Below are 20080 nucleotides of genomic sequence, written 5' to 3'. Positions count from 1 at the left end.
CAAAGAGCAACAGAAAACTCAGAAAGACCAATTAGGGATCCATGGGAACCTAACGATGTGCTCATTCAGGACGGCACTTAGTGCACAAACTAATTCATGGCAATGCAGAGACACTACTTACTGTGAATGAAAAATTTACAGTTGAAAAACAGTCTTCAAATTCACTCTGAGATAGATTGCTAATTCCCTTTTCTATCATCTCGGCTGATTAAAATAGAAAAACAACCCTTGAGTAATATCTGTTACATAAAGCCTTTGGTCATCATGCTGGCATCATGAGAAGGGCATGAAGCTCCCTCAGCATGCCCCACTACCAAGACTTCCTGTGGAAGAAATGGAGAGAAAGCAAAGCACCCTCCAAGATGCTCCCCCAGTTTCTGCCCACTAATCATTTACGCAGTCACACAGGAAAATAAGAGGTCAGGAGAAGGTATGGAATCCAATATCAGTAACTTCCTGGAAGATGCTGTGCAGTATTAGGAAGATTAGATGCCCTGAGCCGCAGTCCTAGCAGATTTCTTCTTTCTTTGTTGCTTTGATAAATCATTTATTAGAACAGCCTTTTTACATAATCCTTGGGGGAGAAAAAAAAAAAAAAAGTAAAAAAAAAAAATATCCAACATCCCCCCCATAAAATAGATTTATCACAAAATCCTGTCCTCCTACCAGCCATCTTCAGAGCAGAACATATATTTCTCTGATTATTAATTAACTGATGCACCGAAACAGCTTCAAGCTTTTTAACCTCTCCCTTTCTCTTTTGTCCTTCAAGAGAGTAGATGACAATGCAGGTGTTCAAAACACAGATACATTCTTGAGCAACCGTAGTACATCATCATGCTTTGAGCCCTATGGTCATGGCCTCAAACACTAAAGCAAGTATTTAAGCTATTTTGCAGTACATATGTTCTGTTCCTAGTCATACATGTTTAAGCCTGGCATAGCACCATTACTGCTGCTGACACTGATGTGGAGAAACAAAGATGGTTAACTGCCAATAGCACACATAAGAACAAAAACAACAAACAAAAAAAACCTCAAAAAAGTCATGCAATCTACCAGGAAGTACTTGACCTGAAAAGAGAAAGGAATATGACATTGTTAACACAGCTTTTCTGTTTGTCTGTCTGCCTATCCTTTATCACTGTGACATCTCAACTCTCAGGGTAAGCCATAGCTTTTCTTCTTTTGGAGTCCATCCAACTACCCTCAACAATATGAAATGCAACTCCACATAAATAACAGGGAGGGGGAGAGCTGAATGCACCAACAACTTCTGAGTGTATCAAGCCCCCTGGAACTCAAACAGTCAAATGAAGCTAGAGGAATTAGCTGCTCTGTCCCAAGGATGTGCCCACAAGGAGAATGCACAATTATTGGCATTTTCCCTCTTCCTTCTCTCTCCTCAGCCTGCTCACTCCAGCCCCTCCACTCTCAGTTGCTAGCCAGTGGAGATTTCTATATTACGGCAGTGGATATCTGGACAACTAAGGAGAAAAAAATAAACATCCAAATCTGGTCAAAATCTGTAGGCAACCAGCACCAACAGCAATAGAGTACAGCTCCCAGCTTCATTATCTGGTCTAAATGAAATATAGTGAGCAAATGCACTTCTGATCTCTCTTATTAGTCCCATTTGTTAAAATGCTGTATTATTTACAGCTTTGCACAGGATGAGGAAATGGCCTTAGAATTCCATCTCAAAAGCAAAGGGATGATAAAAACTATTGTAGCCTTGTGAGCTTATCTAAAGGCAAGGTTCTTGCAGAGGTACAACTGTATGAGCATCCCAGCACCAGGATTTATCACCCAACTAAAGGTCTAGTTTGGGCAAAAGCAGAAAAACAGTAGATTTCCATCACACGTGGCAGCAGGTCTGGTGGGGTTTGCATGAATTAGGAGTTTGATTCAGCAATTAACATCATTTTATGGAGTTACTCACTCAGATATTAGCCAGTGAGCAACACTGAGATGTCAGACCCAACTGTGGAACCACGTAAATCCCACAACAGAGGTACCTTGATTTAATCTAGGTGCCTGCCTTCATCGCAGTCAGAACTGGTCCCTGCTACACAGTCAGTGAGACTTGATTCTTTTGAGCACAGCTAGGAAAGTCCTGGAAAACAGAGAGAATTTTTTTTCCTAACACTCCACTGACTATTTTGGCGAGACCTCCACTGGTTAGTTTAGAATCCCAAGGGGATTTGCTCACTAATGGATCCACTGTAAACACACTCTAGGTGTGCACACTTAGTTAGTAGGAGGTACATTGCAACGAGACCAGTTGTAAGAGTAGAAGTCAAAGTTTAAAGACAAGCTAGGCTCTCTAAAGACACGATAAAAGCAATTACCCAGCTGCATCCAAGTCAGCTTTGATATTTGGTACCTGCATATATATTAGTAAAGTAAACATGCCTGGCACTTTCCCCTAGCACTGGGGCCAGCTGGCACAGAATGTCCCACACCCAAACTATTAAATTCTCTTACTTTCCAGAGTATCATGACCACATCCAAGCAAACTACCAAAAGCAGCCTCTGTTCTGTGCTAATACTCAGACTTTGTCCAGGAATTGTTTGGAGTTAGGCACAAGCCAAAACTATGTCAAGGACTTTTCTAAAAATCCATCGGTACAGATGATTCGTTTCCAGTTTCTCTGAACTTCCCTGGCACAGTTTTATTTTACTGTTACAGATGTAGCTGATGGGTCTTAGGCAGGAATATTAGCAGTTCAGAGGTGATTTTTAAAAGAACTGGCTTTCACTACACCCTATAATCAAAGATGTGAGGTAGCTAGGCAGCAAATTTCAAGTTGAAGCTCAAGTAAAACATTTCCAAGGGAGCTTCCAGCAGTATTTAAAGAATGAATCAGCCCAGGTGAAATCAGGAGGTGTTTAGGTTGTTTGTTTGCTGAGAGCAAATCCTAGGACTTTGTTGACTGATAGATTATCCAACTAGTCAAATGTAAACTGGGAACATTACCAGGTGTTTACTGGCAAATAAGTGATTGCAAAAGCAGATCCATGGCCATGGAATAATACCCCAGCTCATTACTCACCGTACATAACTCTCCAGTTTTCTGTCTAGAGACTGATGACTGCTGTGAGGCTTGAACAACACTTTTGGTCACATCTTCAGAGCTGCAGTGTTGGTCTCTCTTCATCCAGATGATTGGCAGGAAAACTGCATGGACAGCCAGTTACTTGGAGCCTTGGCTTGAAGAAAGGATGCCGAAGATGGATGCCTGTTTATTTCATGGGCCTCCCTCTTAAAAACATATCCAACATACTCAGTTAACCTGTTGTCTCACTTCGAGGCTAAGACCATAGGTTTTATCACCTCTCTTAAACTTATTAGCCAAAGACAGGGAGTAGAGTTTTGATGCAAGAGTGAGAAGGTGGGCTTGCACACATGCATGTGTGTGCACATCTTTTTCAAGTACAAGCCACACTCTGCCACCTGTGAGACTCTTTTTTCAAGGAGGAACTAGACCAGGGAGGAGGTGCTGCTGAATGCATTCACAGAGCAGCCCAAGGCTGTGAGCCATGCCTGGTGCTGCTGTCTGGAGCAGGTGTATACCTGGCAGCAAACGTTCAGCTTTAGCTTTTTGAAGGGCTCTCAAACTGTCTCTTCATTTCAGCCTGTCTGTTGAGAGAGACTAGGATCCTAGGGTTGATTTGTGCTGCCAGGGCTTTGCAGGGGTGAGAAGACAGATGGCTTTGTCTGGAGTGCAGGCTGGCCCAGGCTAGTCTTACCCAGGGATTGTGCTCAGAAATGTTGTTGGCTCACAGGGACATTTCTGGCAAAGGTAGCAGAGGCAATTCTTATAAAATGTGATGGCCCCCTGCCTTACTAATACCTCAGACCCATGATCACTCCCACTAAAGTCATACACAGTCTAGGCAAATGAGGCCTTTTCCTGGAGCTAACGTGAAAATAAATAAATAAATAAATAAATAAAAAATAAACTCACACCAAAAATCCTTCCCAAAGCTGAATGATTAGATGCATTGCAACCTGTGTGGTTCTGACCTATCTTGGCTCTTCTGATCCCCAGAGAACAAGTCGTCCATTGAGACAAAGAATGTCATTTCAGGTGGCCTGTAAATACAATATTCAGTCACTATAGGTGTTTCTACTGCTGGATGTGCTCCATGGCTGATTGGATGATTTGCTGGCAAGGTAGGAAACTACTTATTGAAACGATGTTAGGAAAGCACTAGTGTTCATCTTTCTCAACTGCAGAGTCAACAGAAAGTCTGCAGTAATTGCTAGTTAATAAAGCTCCTCATATGGCTTAAGTGGCCAACAATCAAACTATTCATGCCAATGAATACCATAATGGAGAACTTATTAAATTTACATTTTACTTATTATTACCATAATAAGGAGGTAGCATAGGTATATCAGGTTCCCTTCATCGTGAATATTGGAAGGCAAAGGAAAGGTTATGCTAGTAAGTGAAGGAAGGTCTAGAGATTTACCCAAGTCATGACGGAGGGACAAGGAGCAAGACAGGGTGCCTTGAGACCATGCATCACATCTGCTGAGACCCAGCTCAGAGGACCCAAGTCTTGTGTGTGCTGATGCTATGGCACCAGCATTTGTGCTTCACATATTCTTGTGTCCAAACTGGCGCTCAGACCAGGCACTGCGTCCTGGGATGCTGATCTGTAACAACCCCTCCTACCCTTCGTCCCCCATTGGCAACCATCCTCTCCTCACTCTCCTGCCTACCTGCCTACCCTCCTACCTGCTTACTCCCTCCCTTCCAGCGCCCTCACCCTCTTCCCCATGTTCATTCTCAGTGGTCGTTGCATGTACGTGCCTTGGCCCGCTTCCTTGACATTAAACCCCCTGCCTTGCCTCATGTTTTGACAGGTTTTGTGAGTTTTGACAATCCTGCCAGTGCCCAAGCTGCTATCCAAGCTATGAATGGCTTCCAGATTGGCATGAAGAGGCTGAAGGTGCAGCTGAAGAGGCCAAAGGATGCTAATCGTCCTTACTGAGGAGTTATGGGAACCACTGGATACAAAGCACTAGCACAGGTAACTGCATGGGGAAGAGGGTGTCAGTTGTGGTTGTAGCATCTCTTTGTCTTGTAGACCCTCAAAAAGATTCAGCTCTGCAACTCTCTAGCTTCTGCCTTTTTCACTTAGGTCTCTGGCTAGAGCCACATTGAACAGATACACACCCACACATAAACCAGGAACCGTTTGTGTGTGCGTCTCTTTAGAAAAAGAGGTGGAAGGATGCTTAATGAGGGATGAGCCAAGTTCCCCACCCCAGGGGCATCCTGCATCTCTAGAAAGTCCTCCTGGTCACTAGAGGAGAGCCAGCAGCTGTCCTGATTCCCCTTGCTCAGCTAAAGAGAGCATTTCTGGTGGCTGAAGAAAATCTGCAATTAAGAGATGGGACCGGGCTGCAGTTTAATCCCAGATGACTGGACTGGGACAGTGTCTGTCTCAATAGCTCTGTGTTGCAAACGTTTCAAAGCATTCTTCATTCTTCATGTGGTATAGTCTGTATCCAATTTCATCACAGCATAATAACTTTATGTAAATATGTCTCCCTGACAACTAAATAACCCCTAATTTCTCTCTTCCCAAACCCAAGAAATGAATAGAAGGACTCACTTCTTGCTCGGTTACTGTTAACTTCAGTGTGTAGATAAAACCCAACCAAAGCCAAGAAAGCTTTGCTTGAGTGAGGACCTAGACAAATCTAAACAAAAGTCTCACTGTTAGACTCATGTACTTTATATTGTTGGAGAGGAGCCAGCTTGATGCTCCAAGGGAACTTCTAGTACATGTAACAGTGTCAAAAGTATCAGAAGCAGCACCTTGTTTTGTTGGAATCCCAGCCTATTGCCAATAACAAAAATGGAGATGTTTCCAAAAATGGAAATATATTCCACTGCTGGCTGGCTTTTCCATTAGATAATTCTTTGAGAAACAGAAATATAAGACCATACGTGTTTGTTACAGAGACAGGAAGTTTCCCTGCAGTTAAAACTGTTCCACCCCAGAGATTCCCCAATAAAACCAGCACTCATAGTGACCCTAAACTGCAACAAGTATTTTGCATTCCTGAATTAGCGACAGAGAGATATGTTAGGTGACCTTTATAGGCTGTTACAGCTGTAATGTCTAAGAGTCAGTGATTTTGATTCAGGCCCTTCTTGATCCATCTGAGATATAGGCAGGAAATCCTTATCTTCAACCTTCCCAAAGAACTATGAAGTGTTCTATTTTTTCACCGATATCTCTGAGATATTTGAAAAAACGGTCTTCAGAGCAGTATCCTTTCCACTGAGAATTAAGGAATGGGATCAAAGTGTCTTTGAAAGAGGTGCTGCACTGAAGACGACATGAAGCAGGATAAGAAACCTTTCAATAAACATATTAGGTTCACGTGCAAAATACAGCCTCCTTAGTTTAGACTCTCCTTTATATGTGACTATATGAAGATAACTCAATGCATTTTCCCTCTTCAAAAATCTCTTTTCTTTTCCTTGCTTATGACAAGGCCTCTTGGAAGCTTGAAACCAAAATATGTTTCCATATCCAAATGCTTTTTGCTTCATCACACCAGCTTTTTACTGCAGGTTTTGCTGGGGGAGAGCAGGAGATGCATGCATGCAATTTTGTTAAAGCAGGGACTGTCTTTGTCAGGGAGATTTTCAATAACATTTGCAAAGGAATCGAGGAACACAAGTTTCTCTTTAGTTTGGCACCAAGCAATAACTTTATATAGTAGCATAGATGTGGTCAATGGGGATATACTTGTTTGTAATGGTCATATAAGAATGTGCAGGGCTGTAGACACCTGTGTTTTTAAAGACTGACTGGTATGAGTCTGTGATGTTTTCATTATCATGGATCATTGTGAAGTGCTCTGCCTCTACCTTTTCATGATCAGGCTGATGTTGAGGCCTCAGATTGTTTCCAATAAAAAGAATACTCAGTAGTAGGACTACTATTTGTTGTTTGTTGTTTTTTTTCTTCCCAATAAATGACAAAACAAGAAATCAGCTGGTAAAATGGCAATAAAATTACGTTCTTCCGCAAAGCAGGAGAACAGTCTTGAATTGTCGCCTCTAAATAGAAGTCCTTTAGCCTTCCTGGCTTTTAATTTTATTTTAATGCTCTGCTGTCAGCAAAATCGGTTCAGTTGTTACCACCAGATCACTTCCATCCTCTGCTTATAGGAGCCTTTATTAGAGGCACAGACAGTCCCTATCAAAATGGAGTAAATGCAGCTCAGAAGTCCTCATTCTCTTGTAGACTCCCACCTTGCTGAGCCCATTGGAAGAGTTGAAGATGTACATATCTTGTAGCAGGAGACAGTTCTCCAGGAAAAAAAAAATTGTGTGTTTTTTTTGTACCTAACAAAAGGGATTGGCCAAGTGCACATGGCCCCAGGAGGACACTGTAGAAGTAAATCCCAGGGAAAGATCCAATTTAGCACAGGTACTACCATGCCAGGTTAGACTGGAGAGGACACTTGGTGACAACAAGAATACCCAGAAGCTCAGAAGGGCTTAGATCCAGCTCTTTCTTCAGCTCATCAGCTTTTCAGTGATCGGAAACATCCACACCAGCACCCTAGAAGCAGACAGAGGAGATTGAGTCATGTTGGCCACAATTCTGCCTCCCTCCAGGGCCTGAGGGCTAAGCCCTCAGTAATAAGGCTTACTCAGAGATAGGTCAGTTGTTCTTGTCTCAGCACAGTGTTATTGTACCCCCACAGCTGGGTTGATGTGCAACATCCAGACAGCCTCAGAAATACCACTGGAGCTCTCTGGCTTGCACACTCAGTAGTCAGTGTCATTACTGCTACGAGAAGCTTCCTGAAAACACTAGGACAGCAGCCAGCTCAGCCCATGGGTACAGCACAGACAGCTAGAGCAAAGCTTGAGAGCTCCCTTAACTGGCAGAAACACAATAACTCCTGTATGTTTTTTATCTAGTTTTACTTTGGTCCCAGCTCTTCAGGGTGCTTAATTCCAACTTGAAGCATGTGCATAACCATATTGACATCAGGGCAATTACTCATGTGCTTCAAGAGGATGCTAAAGAAACTTTTTAATTGGGATTTTTCTAAGGGAGAGCTTTGTTTTATTGAACTCCTTTCCAAAAATAAGAAGCTGCCAACAAAAAACACAAGCAGCACCCAGTTTGATGTAATCCACCAGAGTGTTTTTTCCTAACCAAGAAAGAAAGATCTTCACTCAGTTTTAATTCTGGATGCATTTTTTTTTTTAGCTCATAAATCTCCCTTTTGGGACACAAGAGTCTAGGCCATAGTGATTTTCCTTGCAACTTTGTTTTCCTTGCAACTGCTCTAAAGTTGCTGTCAAACACTGCAAGGGTTTCTGTGATGTGGCAGATAAGCCCACAAGCTGTAGCAAGCAAAGCCCTGAAGAATTCAGATGGCAAAATATTTCCAAAATGGCTGCTTCTGTTCTCTTTCTTCTTTATAATTAAAGAGGTGGTTTTAGTTAAAAAAAAAAAAAGAAAGGTTGGGAAAGAAAGAGGAGAAAGAAAAAGTAAGAGAGGAGGATCATTTGAGGCAACTCTGCCAAAATCAATATATTCTATTAGGAATTCCCCCTCAGGACTAGGAAGCAAGGATTCAGAGGCACTTCATGTGTCTTTCAGATAGCAAATGCACAAAATGAAGAAAAACCCACCCTGAAAATCAGAGCTCCCTTGGGTGTCCATTCCTAAGAGCCCTTAAGTAGCCTGTGGTATGGCAAAAGTGCAGGTCCAACCTACACTGCCTGTGTGTGCGTATGAGTCCTCTGCATGGCCAGAACCATGGAGGGCTGCTAGGACAGGCAGAAGGATGAGCTCCTCTCATCCTCCTCATGGGAGCAGAAGTGATCGGTGTGATTCCAGCCCTCCACACCAGGTCTCAAATCTAATTGGCCAGTGCCCCATCCATGCTAAGTCATGATAGCCATGATAGGACAATATTGCCTCGAAAACCCTGTGATTCACACCTCTTCCTGTATTAAAGGGCTTAACAGGGCAGCACAGAAGCATCCAGCTGGTAGACCAATAAAACATGTTGCACAGAAAAGCAGTGAAAACGCTATCCATTCCCCTTCTGTGGCTTCATTTCAGTGACTAATCGTTAGCAAAGGGTTATTTACCACCTCAGACAGACACTCTTGCTCTTGAAGTTTTATTTAAAACTAAAGATGGAGAGACATTTGGGTGGGACTAACCTGGAGCACTGACTGGCATGAAACTAGGTGAGACACAGTGATGGTGAGCAAGAGAAACTGCATGAGACAAAAGTGAAGCAGAAGAGTGAAAAAAAAAAGGTCAACAGTAAGACTTTTTTTTTAGCTGTGCTTATAGAGTAGTGGCAAAACATTAAGAGAATGCATTGTCCAGGCAACCTCCTTCTCCAAAATCCCAAGGGAAATAACACAGGCCAAAGCTCTAATACAAAAAAAAAGATGTTCAGGTCCTCCTTCACAGCTTCTTGAACATGTGCTGATATGTGATTTATTGTAAAAGGTATGAGATGCTTGTTTCTGCACCTGGCTGGAATAAGTGATATTTTTTCCCAGATTAAAAGTGTTTGGGTTTTTTTCCTTTTTTCATGGGAATGTGTAGGTTACCAAATCAGAAAACTTTCTGTTTTCCTTTGTCTGTGCTCTGATAAGAGAAAAAAACAAACAAACAAACAAAACACCTGATTTTAAAGTAAGAAGACATTATCAGCCAAAAATAAAACAAACAAGCAAAATTCCAAATGCCCATAAACAAAAAGATATGAATGGAAAATTTCTGGCTGTCTCTTGTCATTTCAGATCACTTCAACACAAAGTCTAATGAAAGTGTATTTTTTTACTTAATTTTAAATTGCTTATCCCTCTAAGAAAGGCTTGTACTACCTCCAGTGAGAGATTGTTCTGTAGTTGCATTGATCTCACTGTTGTCTATTAAGCTGTTCATCTTGAGATTCAGACTAAATATCCTTTATCAGGATCTAATCCCATTTCTTGCAGTTATGCCTCCTACAGTCATGCTAACTGGTTCCTCTTCCTTCTGCACAGATTATTGTCATTTCCCTCCTTTAGTCATCACTTAGATCATTTAGGACTTGCTTACATTATGGAAATTTGCAGTACTATAATTACATCAAAACAGTACTCCAGCACAAGCTTTATTGTGAGCGAATAAAGTGAGATCAAAATCAGCACAGCTTCATTTGGAACAGTCTGTGTAGGTATTGAAAAAAAAAAAATCAGCTCAGCCAATTATTTCTTTTTTCTTTGGATTACTTTTTTTTTTTTAATTTCCACTGACAAATGTGACTAAATTAAGCACCCCTCACTGTGTTTTTAACCCAAACTTTGTGCTATTGTCCTCGTACAGGAGAGAATGGAAGTGAATGGGGGAGGCTGAAACAGAACTACTGAATGCATTTGCAAAACTGACAAGGAAACCCTTTTCTTTTCTGGCTGATCATCTTTAACCTGTCTGCCCATTTAAATTACTAATAATTTTATTATGGTAAAATTCTCATGTCTGTTCTATAAACCACAGTTTCGATACCAGAACATGCAAAATCCCATTTGCTAATTATTGTAGTTATTCTAAGATTGGCACACAATATAATGCACTGATGGAAAACGACAATAATTAATTACTGCATTTACTCCAAAATTACAATCAGTAATTACTGCTCTGAGACTGAATTCCATTCAGCAGTATTTGGAACTTGTTCTTCCTCAAAGCAGGGCAGCTTTTCAGGAGTATTGCTGTGTTTGCATCTAAATGAGTCCATGTAGGTCACTAACGGATCTGCACTATTTGTCATGGGAGTGATACAGCAGCACAATGCAATACCATAACACGTTCCTTCAGTTCAGAGCATGAATTCTTCATTAAAACCCATGTCCCCATTTTTAAAAAATGTTAGATAATGCAATTATTTCAGAATTAAATAATAGATATGAAAGCAGCCGCCCATTTCTCATCCTGCTGTGATGCAGTTGGTCCTGATGTCCTAAAGTAAACTTTCAGAGGCTTGTGAGAACTTTTCCCAATGACACAGCCAGCAATGACCCTGCTGTATTGTCCCTGCTGTGAAAAGACCAGGAGTTTGGTATGGTTGTGCCACCTTCAAAGGCTTCCAACAGCAAAATCCTCCAAAGACCAAGAGTAGACTGGAGAGTGGCAGTGTTATATTCAACCACTTGTCCAACAAGATTACTATGGGATCTCATATGGACCATGTCATGCAAATTAGCTGAGTAGGTAAGATTTAGGGCCTTTCTGAGCTAACCAGTGTGAGTTTTGATTGCTTCGGTTCATGGGCAGCTGCAGTAACCTGAAGACAGTTGCCTTTGAAGGAAGCTTTTGTTAGATTGATCCAGCAGAGAGATTTGATGGGCCTGTGCATGGGGGACTGCAACTTGAAGAAAAACTGGTAATTGTAATAAAAGGAAGGAGTAGATGTTTTAAGCAGCTGTGATTCAAAATGAGAGCCAAAGAGATGGAAAAACACCAGAGACACCCATAGCCAAAATATTTGTTCCAGCAGCAGCAAAGAGTGACAGAATGCAACCCTCTGATAAGTAATGTAAGCACAGAGAGAATGAGAGAGGGAAACACCACAATGAAAGAGGCTTGTGAAAATCTAAGATGAGGTTTAAAAACAAGTGAGGTCATTTTCCTACAGGACCTTGAAATAAGTGACAAATCAGCAAAATGTTTTGATACTGGAGCACTGGGGAGAGCAGTACCCACTAATGAACAGACAGAAAAGTAACATGTTATCAATTTGGAAATGCAAGTACCTGGGGAGAGAGCAAAGGCCAAGTTGTTTGACACTCAGTGTATGAGACCGTAAAGGTCTAGGACTTCAGGCAAAAGGTGTTCTTCTTAGCTGGCCCTTAGATGCTACCCATGATTAAAGGCTGATCAATCTGTCTCTGGTGCGCTTAGTCAAAAGAAAACATCAGCATCATGAACATTCTTTTTTGTCCAGAAAAAGACAATATGGACAATGTAGGCCAAAGGCACTCTGGCTGTACGGAAAAGTGAATTAGCAGAGAAGGTTAATTCAGGAAAATGGAAACTCCCAATAAAGTCAAAGTTACAAGTCAGCTCCAACACATGGGTTCACAGGACTCAGGTCACTTGTGTAGCGTTGATCAGTAGGCTGAAAATTGTCTGATCTTCTTGCCACTGACCTTTGAGAGCTACTGCAGAACCATGAATTGAAGCTGTATGGGGTAGTGTTTGGCACTTACACTGTAGGTATAAAGAAAAGGGAGGATAAAAAACTCCATGAAATTTACTCTGCAGGGGAACTGCTACAGGAGTTGGCAAGAATCTTAATAAGGGGTTGCAGAGTGTTCCATCAATGTGAGCACCTTAAATTGATGTCCTTATGGTTTGGAAGGCATATACAATCAGCTGCACTAGAACACTGTTTCTCATTCCCACAGTTATACCCAGTGATATATCAAATACAATAATTGCATATTTGAATAATTCATGGGTACGGTAAGTTTGGCCAGATACAAGTGAATATCAAAACTCTGGTCTCTGAAGTGTTTGATTCTGCAGTAGCAGAGAGTTGAAGGTTTACGGTGCAAACCCTGTTTCTCAGGTGTCTTTTGTCCTGGTCTGTGACTGCAGTTAGAGAACAGACAGCTTTTATTTGAAATGGGTCATTTATCCACTTAGCTGAGCTTCATCCAACCTTTTTGAAATATTGGGTAGAAGGCTGAGCTGGAAGGGAAAGGAGAACAGCAGTCAAGTCATTTCCCAACCAAGAAGCAGTGAATGAAACCTCAGTGCTCTGCCTGGAAAGTTACTAAACACAACCATGGTCAGGCGAAGTTCTCAGGCAGCGTCAATCACCAGCTCCTCTGAAGTCAGTGAAGTGACACTGATTTATGGCAACCAAGGATTCAGGCCCACTGTTACTTATTTAACTCTAAAGGCTTTCCTAGCAGAGATTTTTCAATTATTTGCAATTCTAGAGGAAGACACAATGTCACCACGCTGGCCTTGCTTGTCTTTTTAGAGCAGAGAGACTCAGGAATGAACATGCCATTTGCCGAACACATCTCTGTGGCTTATTTTAAAAATCCCTTTATACAGCAACGACTTACAAACAGAAAAAATTCCCTTGCATCCCTGGAAAGGCACTGTTGTCACCTCTTTAGAAAACATATTTCTCCCATTATTGAGAGAGATGTTCTTCTCTCTGCCTCTTCAGATGTCCCCTTTTTTCTGTGTAGGACAGATCCAGCAGCTGGTCTGTCTGAAGCACCCGTTCTATGCAGAGCAGGGTAACTCTTTAAAATCCTCACAGCAATGAGACACCTACCTTTGAGATTCCTGGAAATACCAGGGCCGGTCCTTGAAGCTGAAAGACATCTTTTGTTGATATGGGCGTGCTGCAGACCAGGGCCCTGGTTGTCATGGCAGAGTGCTGTAATACAGTATGTGTCTTAAAAAGCAGGTTGTTCCAAAGGAAAAATAGGTTTTCATTACCTCGATTTCCAAGGATCTGGAAATGATTTGGCCATGAAACCCATAGGCTGTGCAGTCAGCTTCAAATTTGCCTTTGCAGGATAAGATTATCTTTTTTAATCCACTCTTGAGGCACCTCTACTCATCAGTAGAAGTTGCGTCTCATGTCTTGTGATACACGACAAGTGAATGCTTGCCATGCTCTTTATTTTCCTCTGTGCATTCTCCTTGCATGGCAGACATTGCTCCACCATGGCAGACTGGTCACTGGAAAAGAGACCCAGGCAGGCAGCGCAAAAACTACTATAGGAAACTGGGCTCTTACATGTCAATTCTGAAGAGATTTGGTACTTTCAGAAGGGGGCATATTTGAGGGTTTTCTGCTTCTGCTCTTAGCTTACAAGGGAATTATTTGGTACAGGTCGTACAGACCTTGCTGGAAAAAAATCCCATAAGGAATTGCTGTAGGTCTTTTTCCTGGTCTCCATGAAGACCAGTGTAATGTAATTTGGAGAAAGGTGCACGGATCCTGATCAGGAGTAAAGGAATACCTCACTCCTGGAGAAGCATTTCTAAACTTAAACCTTAATGTAGGAATTAACTTCTCAAGAGATGGCTTTGCCGAGGAGCATGCCCAGGGGCTGTTAGTAAAGGCACAAGGACTGCCACCATGTTTGGCTCTGGGGTCTTTTCTCTTTCAGGACAGCCCTGCTTTCTGGCAGTCTGGCATCTGGTATTCACCAGAGATTCCTGGAAGTAGCTCCAGGGTGCTGCTTAGGATTAAAATGAAAATAATTTCTTCCTTCAGGAGTGCTCTACAATGAGTTGGCCTGAGGATCACAGGTAGCTGGGGAAGTGCTGGGTCTGCCCTTCACCTGGGAAAAAAAAATAGACTTTATTGGAGTTATGATGATTTGTGCAAGCTAAAGACTTGTTGTGGGATTTGGCCAATTACGCTCAGGGAGCAGAAATCTTCTGCTTTCTCTCTTCTGATCTTTCAAATTGCCTCTGTAATTTTTCCCCAAGTTATGTGTGCTCAGTGTGTTCTGTTGATGTGAGAAGTGGTAATGTCACTCTGCTAGGAGTTTTATGGTTCACAGAAGGTAGGATTTGTATTGAGATAGACAGATAGATGGATGCCTGGTGCCTGAACACAACATATTACAGAGATTGACCCAAAATTTTGAAGACTAAAATCCCAAACGATAGACTGAGGGGATCTCTCTCTGGGAGATTTCAGACGGATTTTATCTCTTTTCTCTGATTAATACAAGCTTTTAAAAGCATACCATCCCTGTCCCTTTGCCCATATAATTGGAGAAGATCAGAGCAAAGAGGGATCAATAGCAAATAAGTAGCCCACATCTTCTCAGGTGTCAATGTAGAGGAAGTAAGGCATGGCACACTGGGAAAGGAAGAGCACACTGTTAGGGGAGGTCTGTTTTGCATTCAGATAAGGACCATTCTTTGTGACAAAGGAGAAGGTGACTCCTGCTGCCCATGCAGCTGGTAAACACAGGAAAGGTATCACTGATGGTTATGTCCCACCAACAAGCCAGACTCCAGGCCGCACTGAGACCTGTGCTCTCTCTGTACGTGAGGGGGGAATGGGAGGGAGCAGAAGGGCTGGCTGATGGCAGCAGTAGGGACACTACCCTGCCAAGCTGCCTGCGGAGCCTGGAGCTGCCTCCTAATGAACGCGAGCGGCTGGTCGCAACTGGAGGCGAGCTGTTCCCCATTTGTTTGTGCTCCTTGGAGTGGCGGGGATCCGCTCTCCATCAGAATAATCCAATTGAACAAAATGATTCATATTAGCAGGCACATCTGTCTGAGGCCAGAGCAGAACCCTGGTGTTAGTTTAATAAATGGCGTTCATTAAACTCAGCTGAAAATATAATCTGGAGAGACTGATGGGGTGAACAGAGCAAAGAATAAGCAAAAGGAGTTAGCAATTATCAGATGTCATTTGTTCTACTGGTACCATGGAATTGGGGCTTGTTTGCTGAAATCTTAATTTCATTTTGCTGAGGCAGAATCCATCAGAGAAGCTTATGCTGCAGCTATGATTCCTGTTTGTCAGACTTTGGTACGGAGTGGGGCATTTTTCTTTTTCCCTTTTCTACCAAACAGAGCAAGGCATACCCTGAAGGGGCACAGAGCCTAGCAGAAAGCCCAAGGACAGGAAAAACAGAAGCAGCAGCCTTGGTTTTTCCATGAAAAGACTGCTGAGTAAAGTTCCTTGTCCTGCAGTGCAGAGAGCGTGGGCAGCACCTTAGGACAGTAGACCCTCAACATTTCCAGTGCAGCACCAGTTATAGCTATTCCCAGATCCTCTGCCATTTTCATCTGGCTTCAGGAGCAATTTACACTATATATAAGTGCCAGTGGAAAGGACTCTACAAAGGCTGCGATCTTCTTGGTGGCCAGGTTAGGGAAACTCCTAGAAGCTGTGCACTGATGGCTGCCCAAGACATCTCAGCAGCATTTCATGGGGTTCAGGGGAGGAGGCAGTGGCACTGAGGAGCATAGGGTGCCCACACGTTCAGAGCTCAGCCCTGATGGTCCCGGGCTGCTCCTTCAGGCACAGCTCACACCCCTGGACCAGAGCTGCCAGTTGCTTGGCATTAGCATTCCCGTCCATAAATCTTCACACAAAACACTGAATCTGGAGGCCTTGCTCTTAGGAGGGAGAGCTGCCTTTCCCATTTCACATTGAGTAGAGGCAAGCTTCTTGGGCCTGACTTACAGCAATTTGTGGTCAGCACTTGAAGATTGGCCAGACAAGTTGTTTTTTGCAAGTTGCTTTGGTTTGGTTTAGTTTTAACTTCTCCCCACAGGTATTCAAATGGTCTTTGGTGTGTTCCATAGGAAGGCAAGAAAGGCTTTTATATTTATAGATTTGCTGGAGCAGCGCTCAAGTCTCAGGCAGTCAGAAAAAATCAAAAGAATAATGGAGGAGAAAAGAAACCTTGACCTCATAAGCTTTCAGCGTTGATTAGTTTGTTGGTGTCGGGAACCTTTTCTTGTTCGGGGCAGACTAGCTGTGAAATGATTTTTCCCCCCTCCTTCTCTTTAATCTCTCTCCTGTATTCCCATGGGGAAGGAGGAGCCAGCACCTGCTTTCCTGGAGTTCTACTCCAGCGGAAGCAACTGAATGGACTTGCACACCAGTAGCGAGGGGCTAGGTTGTGGTTTTTTTCAAAGACTCATCTTCTCAATGTGCCCTTTGGCAAAAGGCTGAGCACCTCCAATTTCCCTCGAAATTGTGTAAGAGTCAGTTGCAGACATGAGCTGCTCCGGAGCTGGTCATGGGTTGTTCTTGCCCTGGAGAGTGTAGGAGAGGGAAAGAGACTGCAGGGATGGGCAGCATATTTCTGACGTTTGGTATGTCCTCCACCATCACTACCAGGTTTCGTTTGCAGTTGTCCATTCACAAGTAGGTGAGACATGCACTCAATCCCACCTCTAGCCCAGCACCATTCCTCCCACAGGTAAATCCCAAGCCCATAGGCACAGGCTAAGGCCAACATGGACCCACCACTTGTACGAGACTGGCAAGAAATTTGCTGAATTCATTGAAGCACAGAAAGCCTTATCTCTGTGTGAAATGAGCCCTTGGGTCTCACCTTGGTTCCTCCTAAACACTTGCCTATAACAAGCCAGCCTTGATTGCTACCCAAGCTGGCAAACACTAAGGACTAGAGGAGGGAAGAGATCTGAGAACCTGTTGCACCTCTGGGGATGGCCTGTCTAGGCACATTGACCAGTGAAAGCTCTTACTGCTGAAGTCTGTTCAAGTTCACCTTTCACAATGCCATTGTCAAGTTGGTACTAAAAATGTAAAACAAGACAAAATAAACCAAATCAAATTTACATGTGTAGAGTATAGGCTTAGAAATAATGCAGCTGGGTATTAATCCTTCCTGCATCTCTTCTGAGCTCCTTTGACAAAATTTCAGGACTTCAGATGGCTGCAGTATTTTTCTAAATCTCAAAACAGTGAGGCCATTAATATTAGCATTAGGGAATGAAATTAAGGGGCTAGGATATGAGGCTGGAACATTAGACATCACTCAACAAACTTATGGTCATACACATACTTTTAGCTGCAGCAAGTTCAGCTGGTGGGGTTTCCATTTCCAGATGCTCAGTGTCTGCCCCACCACCTCACTTCTGCCAGCTGAAGGGCTCATGTGATAGCTCCCTGACATGTTTAAAGTCAGCTAGACCAGGAGTGACCTGCTGTCTCAGTTGTTTAAAGTGCAGAGATTGATTTAGAATAAAACAGGTTACAAAGCAAAGCCCAGTGGTGGAGCGAAAGGGGTCCAAGCCTTGGGGTTCAGCTCTGGGGGGATCAGGGGATGGCAGGCACAGCTGCAGGCACAAGGGGACAGGCTTCATAAGCACGGGCTGTCTGAGGTGACAGTGAGCTAAAAGCCCAAAGGACTGAGACTGATCAGACTCTTCGCTGGATGCAAATGGAATTTGCAGTTTATTTTCCATACTTTTTTCAAAGTACATTGAAGTAATCTTATGAGCCAGCCATCATGGGAGTGAAGAAATCAGCACATTAGTTTTCAGTCCTTTCAAAAAAAAATTGTTTTGTTTTGGATTTCTTTTTAAATTCTCCGATTAAAAGTTTAGATTATTTTTAAGCAATCATAATGTTTGACTGATCACCTGCATTTTCCACCAAGAAAGGCTTTGAACAAAAATGTAATCCAGCTCTAAATTAGAACCATATAAATACCTCAGATATAGCAGTGAAATGAGTCACATACATAAGTCACATACATAAGTGTTCTCAGAATCAAATTCTGAGATACTAAAATTTGCCAAGAGCTGTGAATTCTTCAGATGGAAACTGCTCCAACTATATGGAGGAATTCTTATCTTTCTCAAACTCAGAAACAGTTATCATCGCCTTAGTGAAAGTATCTTGTGTCAGAAACATCATACAGAATGTGGCTTCGGGAAGATTTTTTTTTTAACAAAAAATTAATAACATTTAATAATTAATAGAACTATGTAAGCTTATTGAGTCATCCTGGGCTTTAATCAATTTGAAATATTTGGGGCACCAATTTCCACCTTACTGCTCCTCGCTGGAGGTACATTAGAGTTTTAGTGCAATTAAAACGAAGCAGGAAATATTTTTAGCTAATTGCACTGTGCACCTTGAAGGTAATTTGAAGCTGCAGGCAAAAAAAATAAAATATCAGAAGGAGTAATTGAGTGTTGCAAGCTGGGAGTATGTGTTCCTGGCTGCATTCTGATTTAGGGGGGCACAGAGACTAGGCAAGGTGCTGAGCAGACTTGGCAGAGGAAGGGTGAAGTCTCATCCCTGGGGAACGAACGGTCTGGTCCCATTATGTATCTCAGGGAAGATGACCCACAAGTGCAAGGCTTCACTTGGGAGATGCTGTCAAGTGCAAGTCCTGATATGCAGGACAGGAATGTGAGTAGATGACTATTTGCTGCACTTGCGTGATCATGGAGCACAAAGTGCTCCCACCACCCCAATTATGGGCAGGCCAGGTAGCTCCTGGGTCCAACCCTGCCTCCTGCCACTGACACCACTGACACAGGACCAGGGGGAGTCAATGGGGACCTCTACCAGGGATTTCAGCTGGGAGTAAAGCTTGGATTCCTGGACACAACCCCACACAAGCACCAACCCAACAACTCTTTCCTGCTCTTGGTGAGCAATTACAGACCAAATTCCTCATCCCCAGTCTGGCATATTCGTGTGGGCAAGAACGTGAGCCCCAGGAAAGGTGTATCAGGCAACTTACTTGGGGGTCACAGGCAACCCTACCTGTTTTGATTCATGAGCTGGGCTTTGTTAGGGGTCTTGAGACCATTCTAGGAGGTGTCGTTGTCTGGTGGGGAAAAGGAAGAGGGGAATGGGCATAGAGTCTCTGTCTAACCCTCAGCAACATGAACAGGAGAGTGAAGCATCAGGTTCATCAGCATTTTGATAAGCTCTAGTCAATCTACAGAGGGAAAACAGCAAACCAGCAGAGACTGGGCACAGAGGCTTGCTCACAGCTTCCCAATTAGACTTCGTTCTCAACCACGTACATTTTTTTAATTAAACTGTTGGTACAATGCTCAGGAGATAGCAAACTCCTTGAAGCCCTCTTGTAATATAGAACCTTTCATTATGTGCAGAAAGGTAGCTACCACACAGCTTAATTTCCTCTCCCACCTAAAGTTCACCGGCAGCAAAAGCAGGAGTGAGCATTCTATATGAGGCAGGACAAATGGTCCTCAGGCACAGGACCCACTGAGCTGGCCAACGGGAGCAGAAGAGGCTACAAGCTTTGCCAGAAAAGTAGCTGCAAAGTGTACATTTGACCTTTACCATTACTACTGCCCTGCTTCCCAAAATGGCCTGAGTTTATTGCCTGCAAAGCTCTTGGTTGGTAAAGCACAGCTGAGAGAGAAACAGAGAGCCATGGTTATGTTTGCATGAGCAAGTAAATTCTGGATGTTGCTGACGAGGGTGACCAGGGTTGTAACCCCTCAGCCCTTACCCATTGTTCCCTACCCCAACCCCGGTCGG

General features: G+C 43.0%; 1 protein-coding gene across 11 annotated transcripts in view; it reads left to right on the top strand.

Moving 5' to 3' along the window:
• The window catches only part of CELF4 (CUGBP, Elav-like family member 4), a 736913-nt gene that overhangs the window by 707833 nt on the left and 9000 nt on the right, over positions 1-20080 (top strand). For 10 of the 11 annotated variants that reach the window (XR_001412848.1, XR_001412847.1, XM_014949395.1 and 7 more), the window contains exon 12: positions 4880-5046. Coding sequence is in view for 9 of the 11 variants with exons in the window: in XM_014949395.1 (XP_014804881.1) it covers positions 4880-5007 (128 nt within the window). In the remaining 2 variants the exon portion in view is untranslated. Of the gene's footprint in view, positions 1-4879; positions 5047-5157; positions 6912-20080 lie in introns of those variants that run through there. The other variant, XM_014949391.1, reaches the window with a different exon arrangement.

This window comes from Calidris pugnax, unplaced genomic scaffold (assembly GCF_001431845.1).
Source record: "Calidris pugnax isolate Ruff unplaced genomic scaffold, ASM143184v1 scaffold144, whole genome shotgun sequence".
NCBI classification, from domain to species: domain Eukaryota; kingdom Metazoa; phylum Chordata; class Aves; order Charadriiformes; family Scolopacidae; genus Calidris; species Calidris pugnax.
This window is presented reverse-complemented; position numbering and strand designations above follow the sequence as displayed.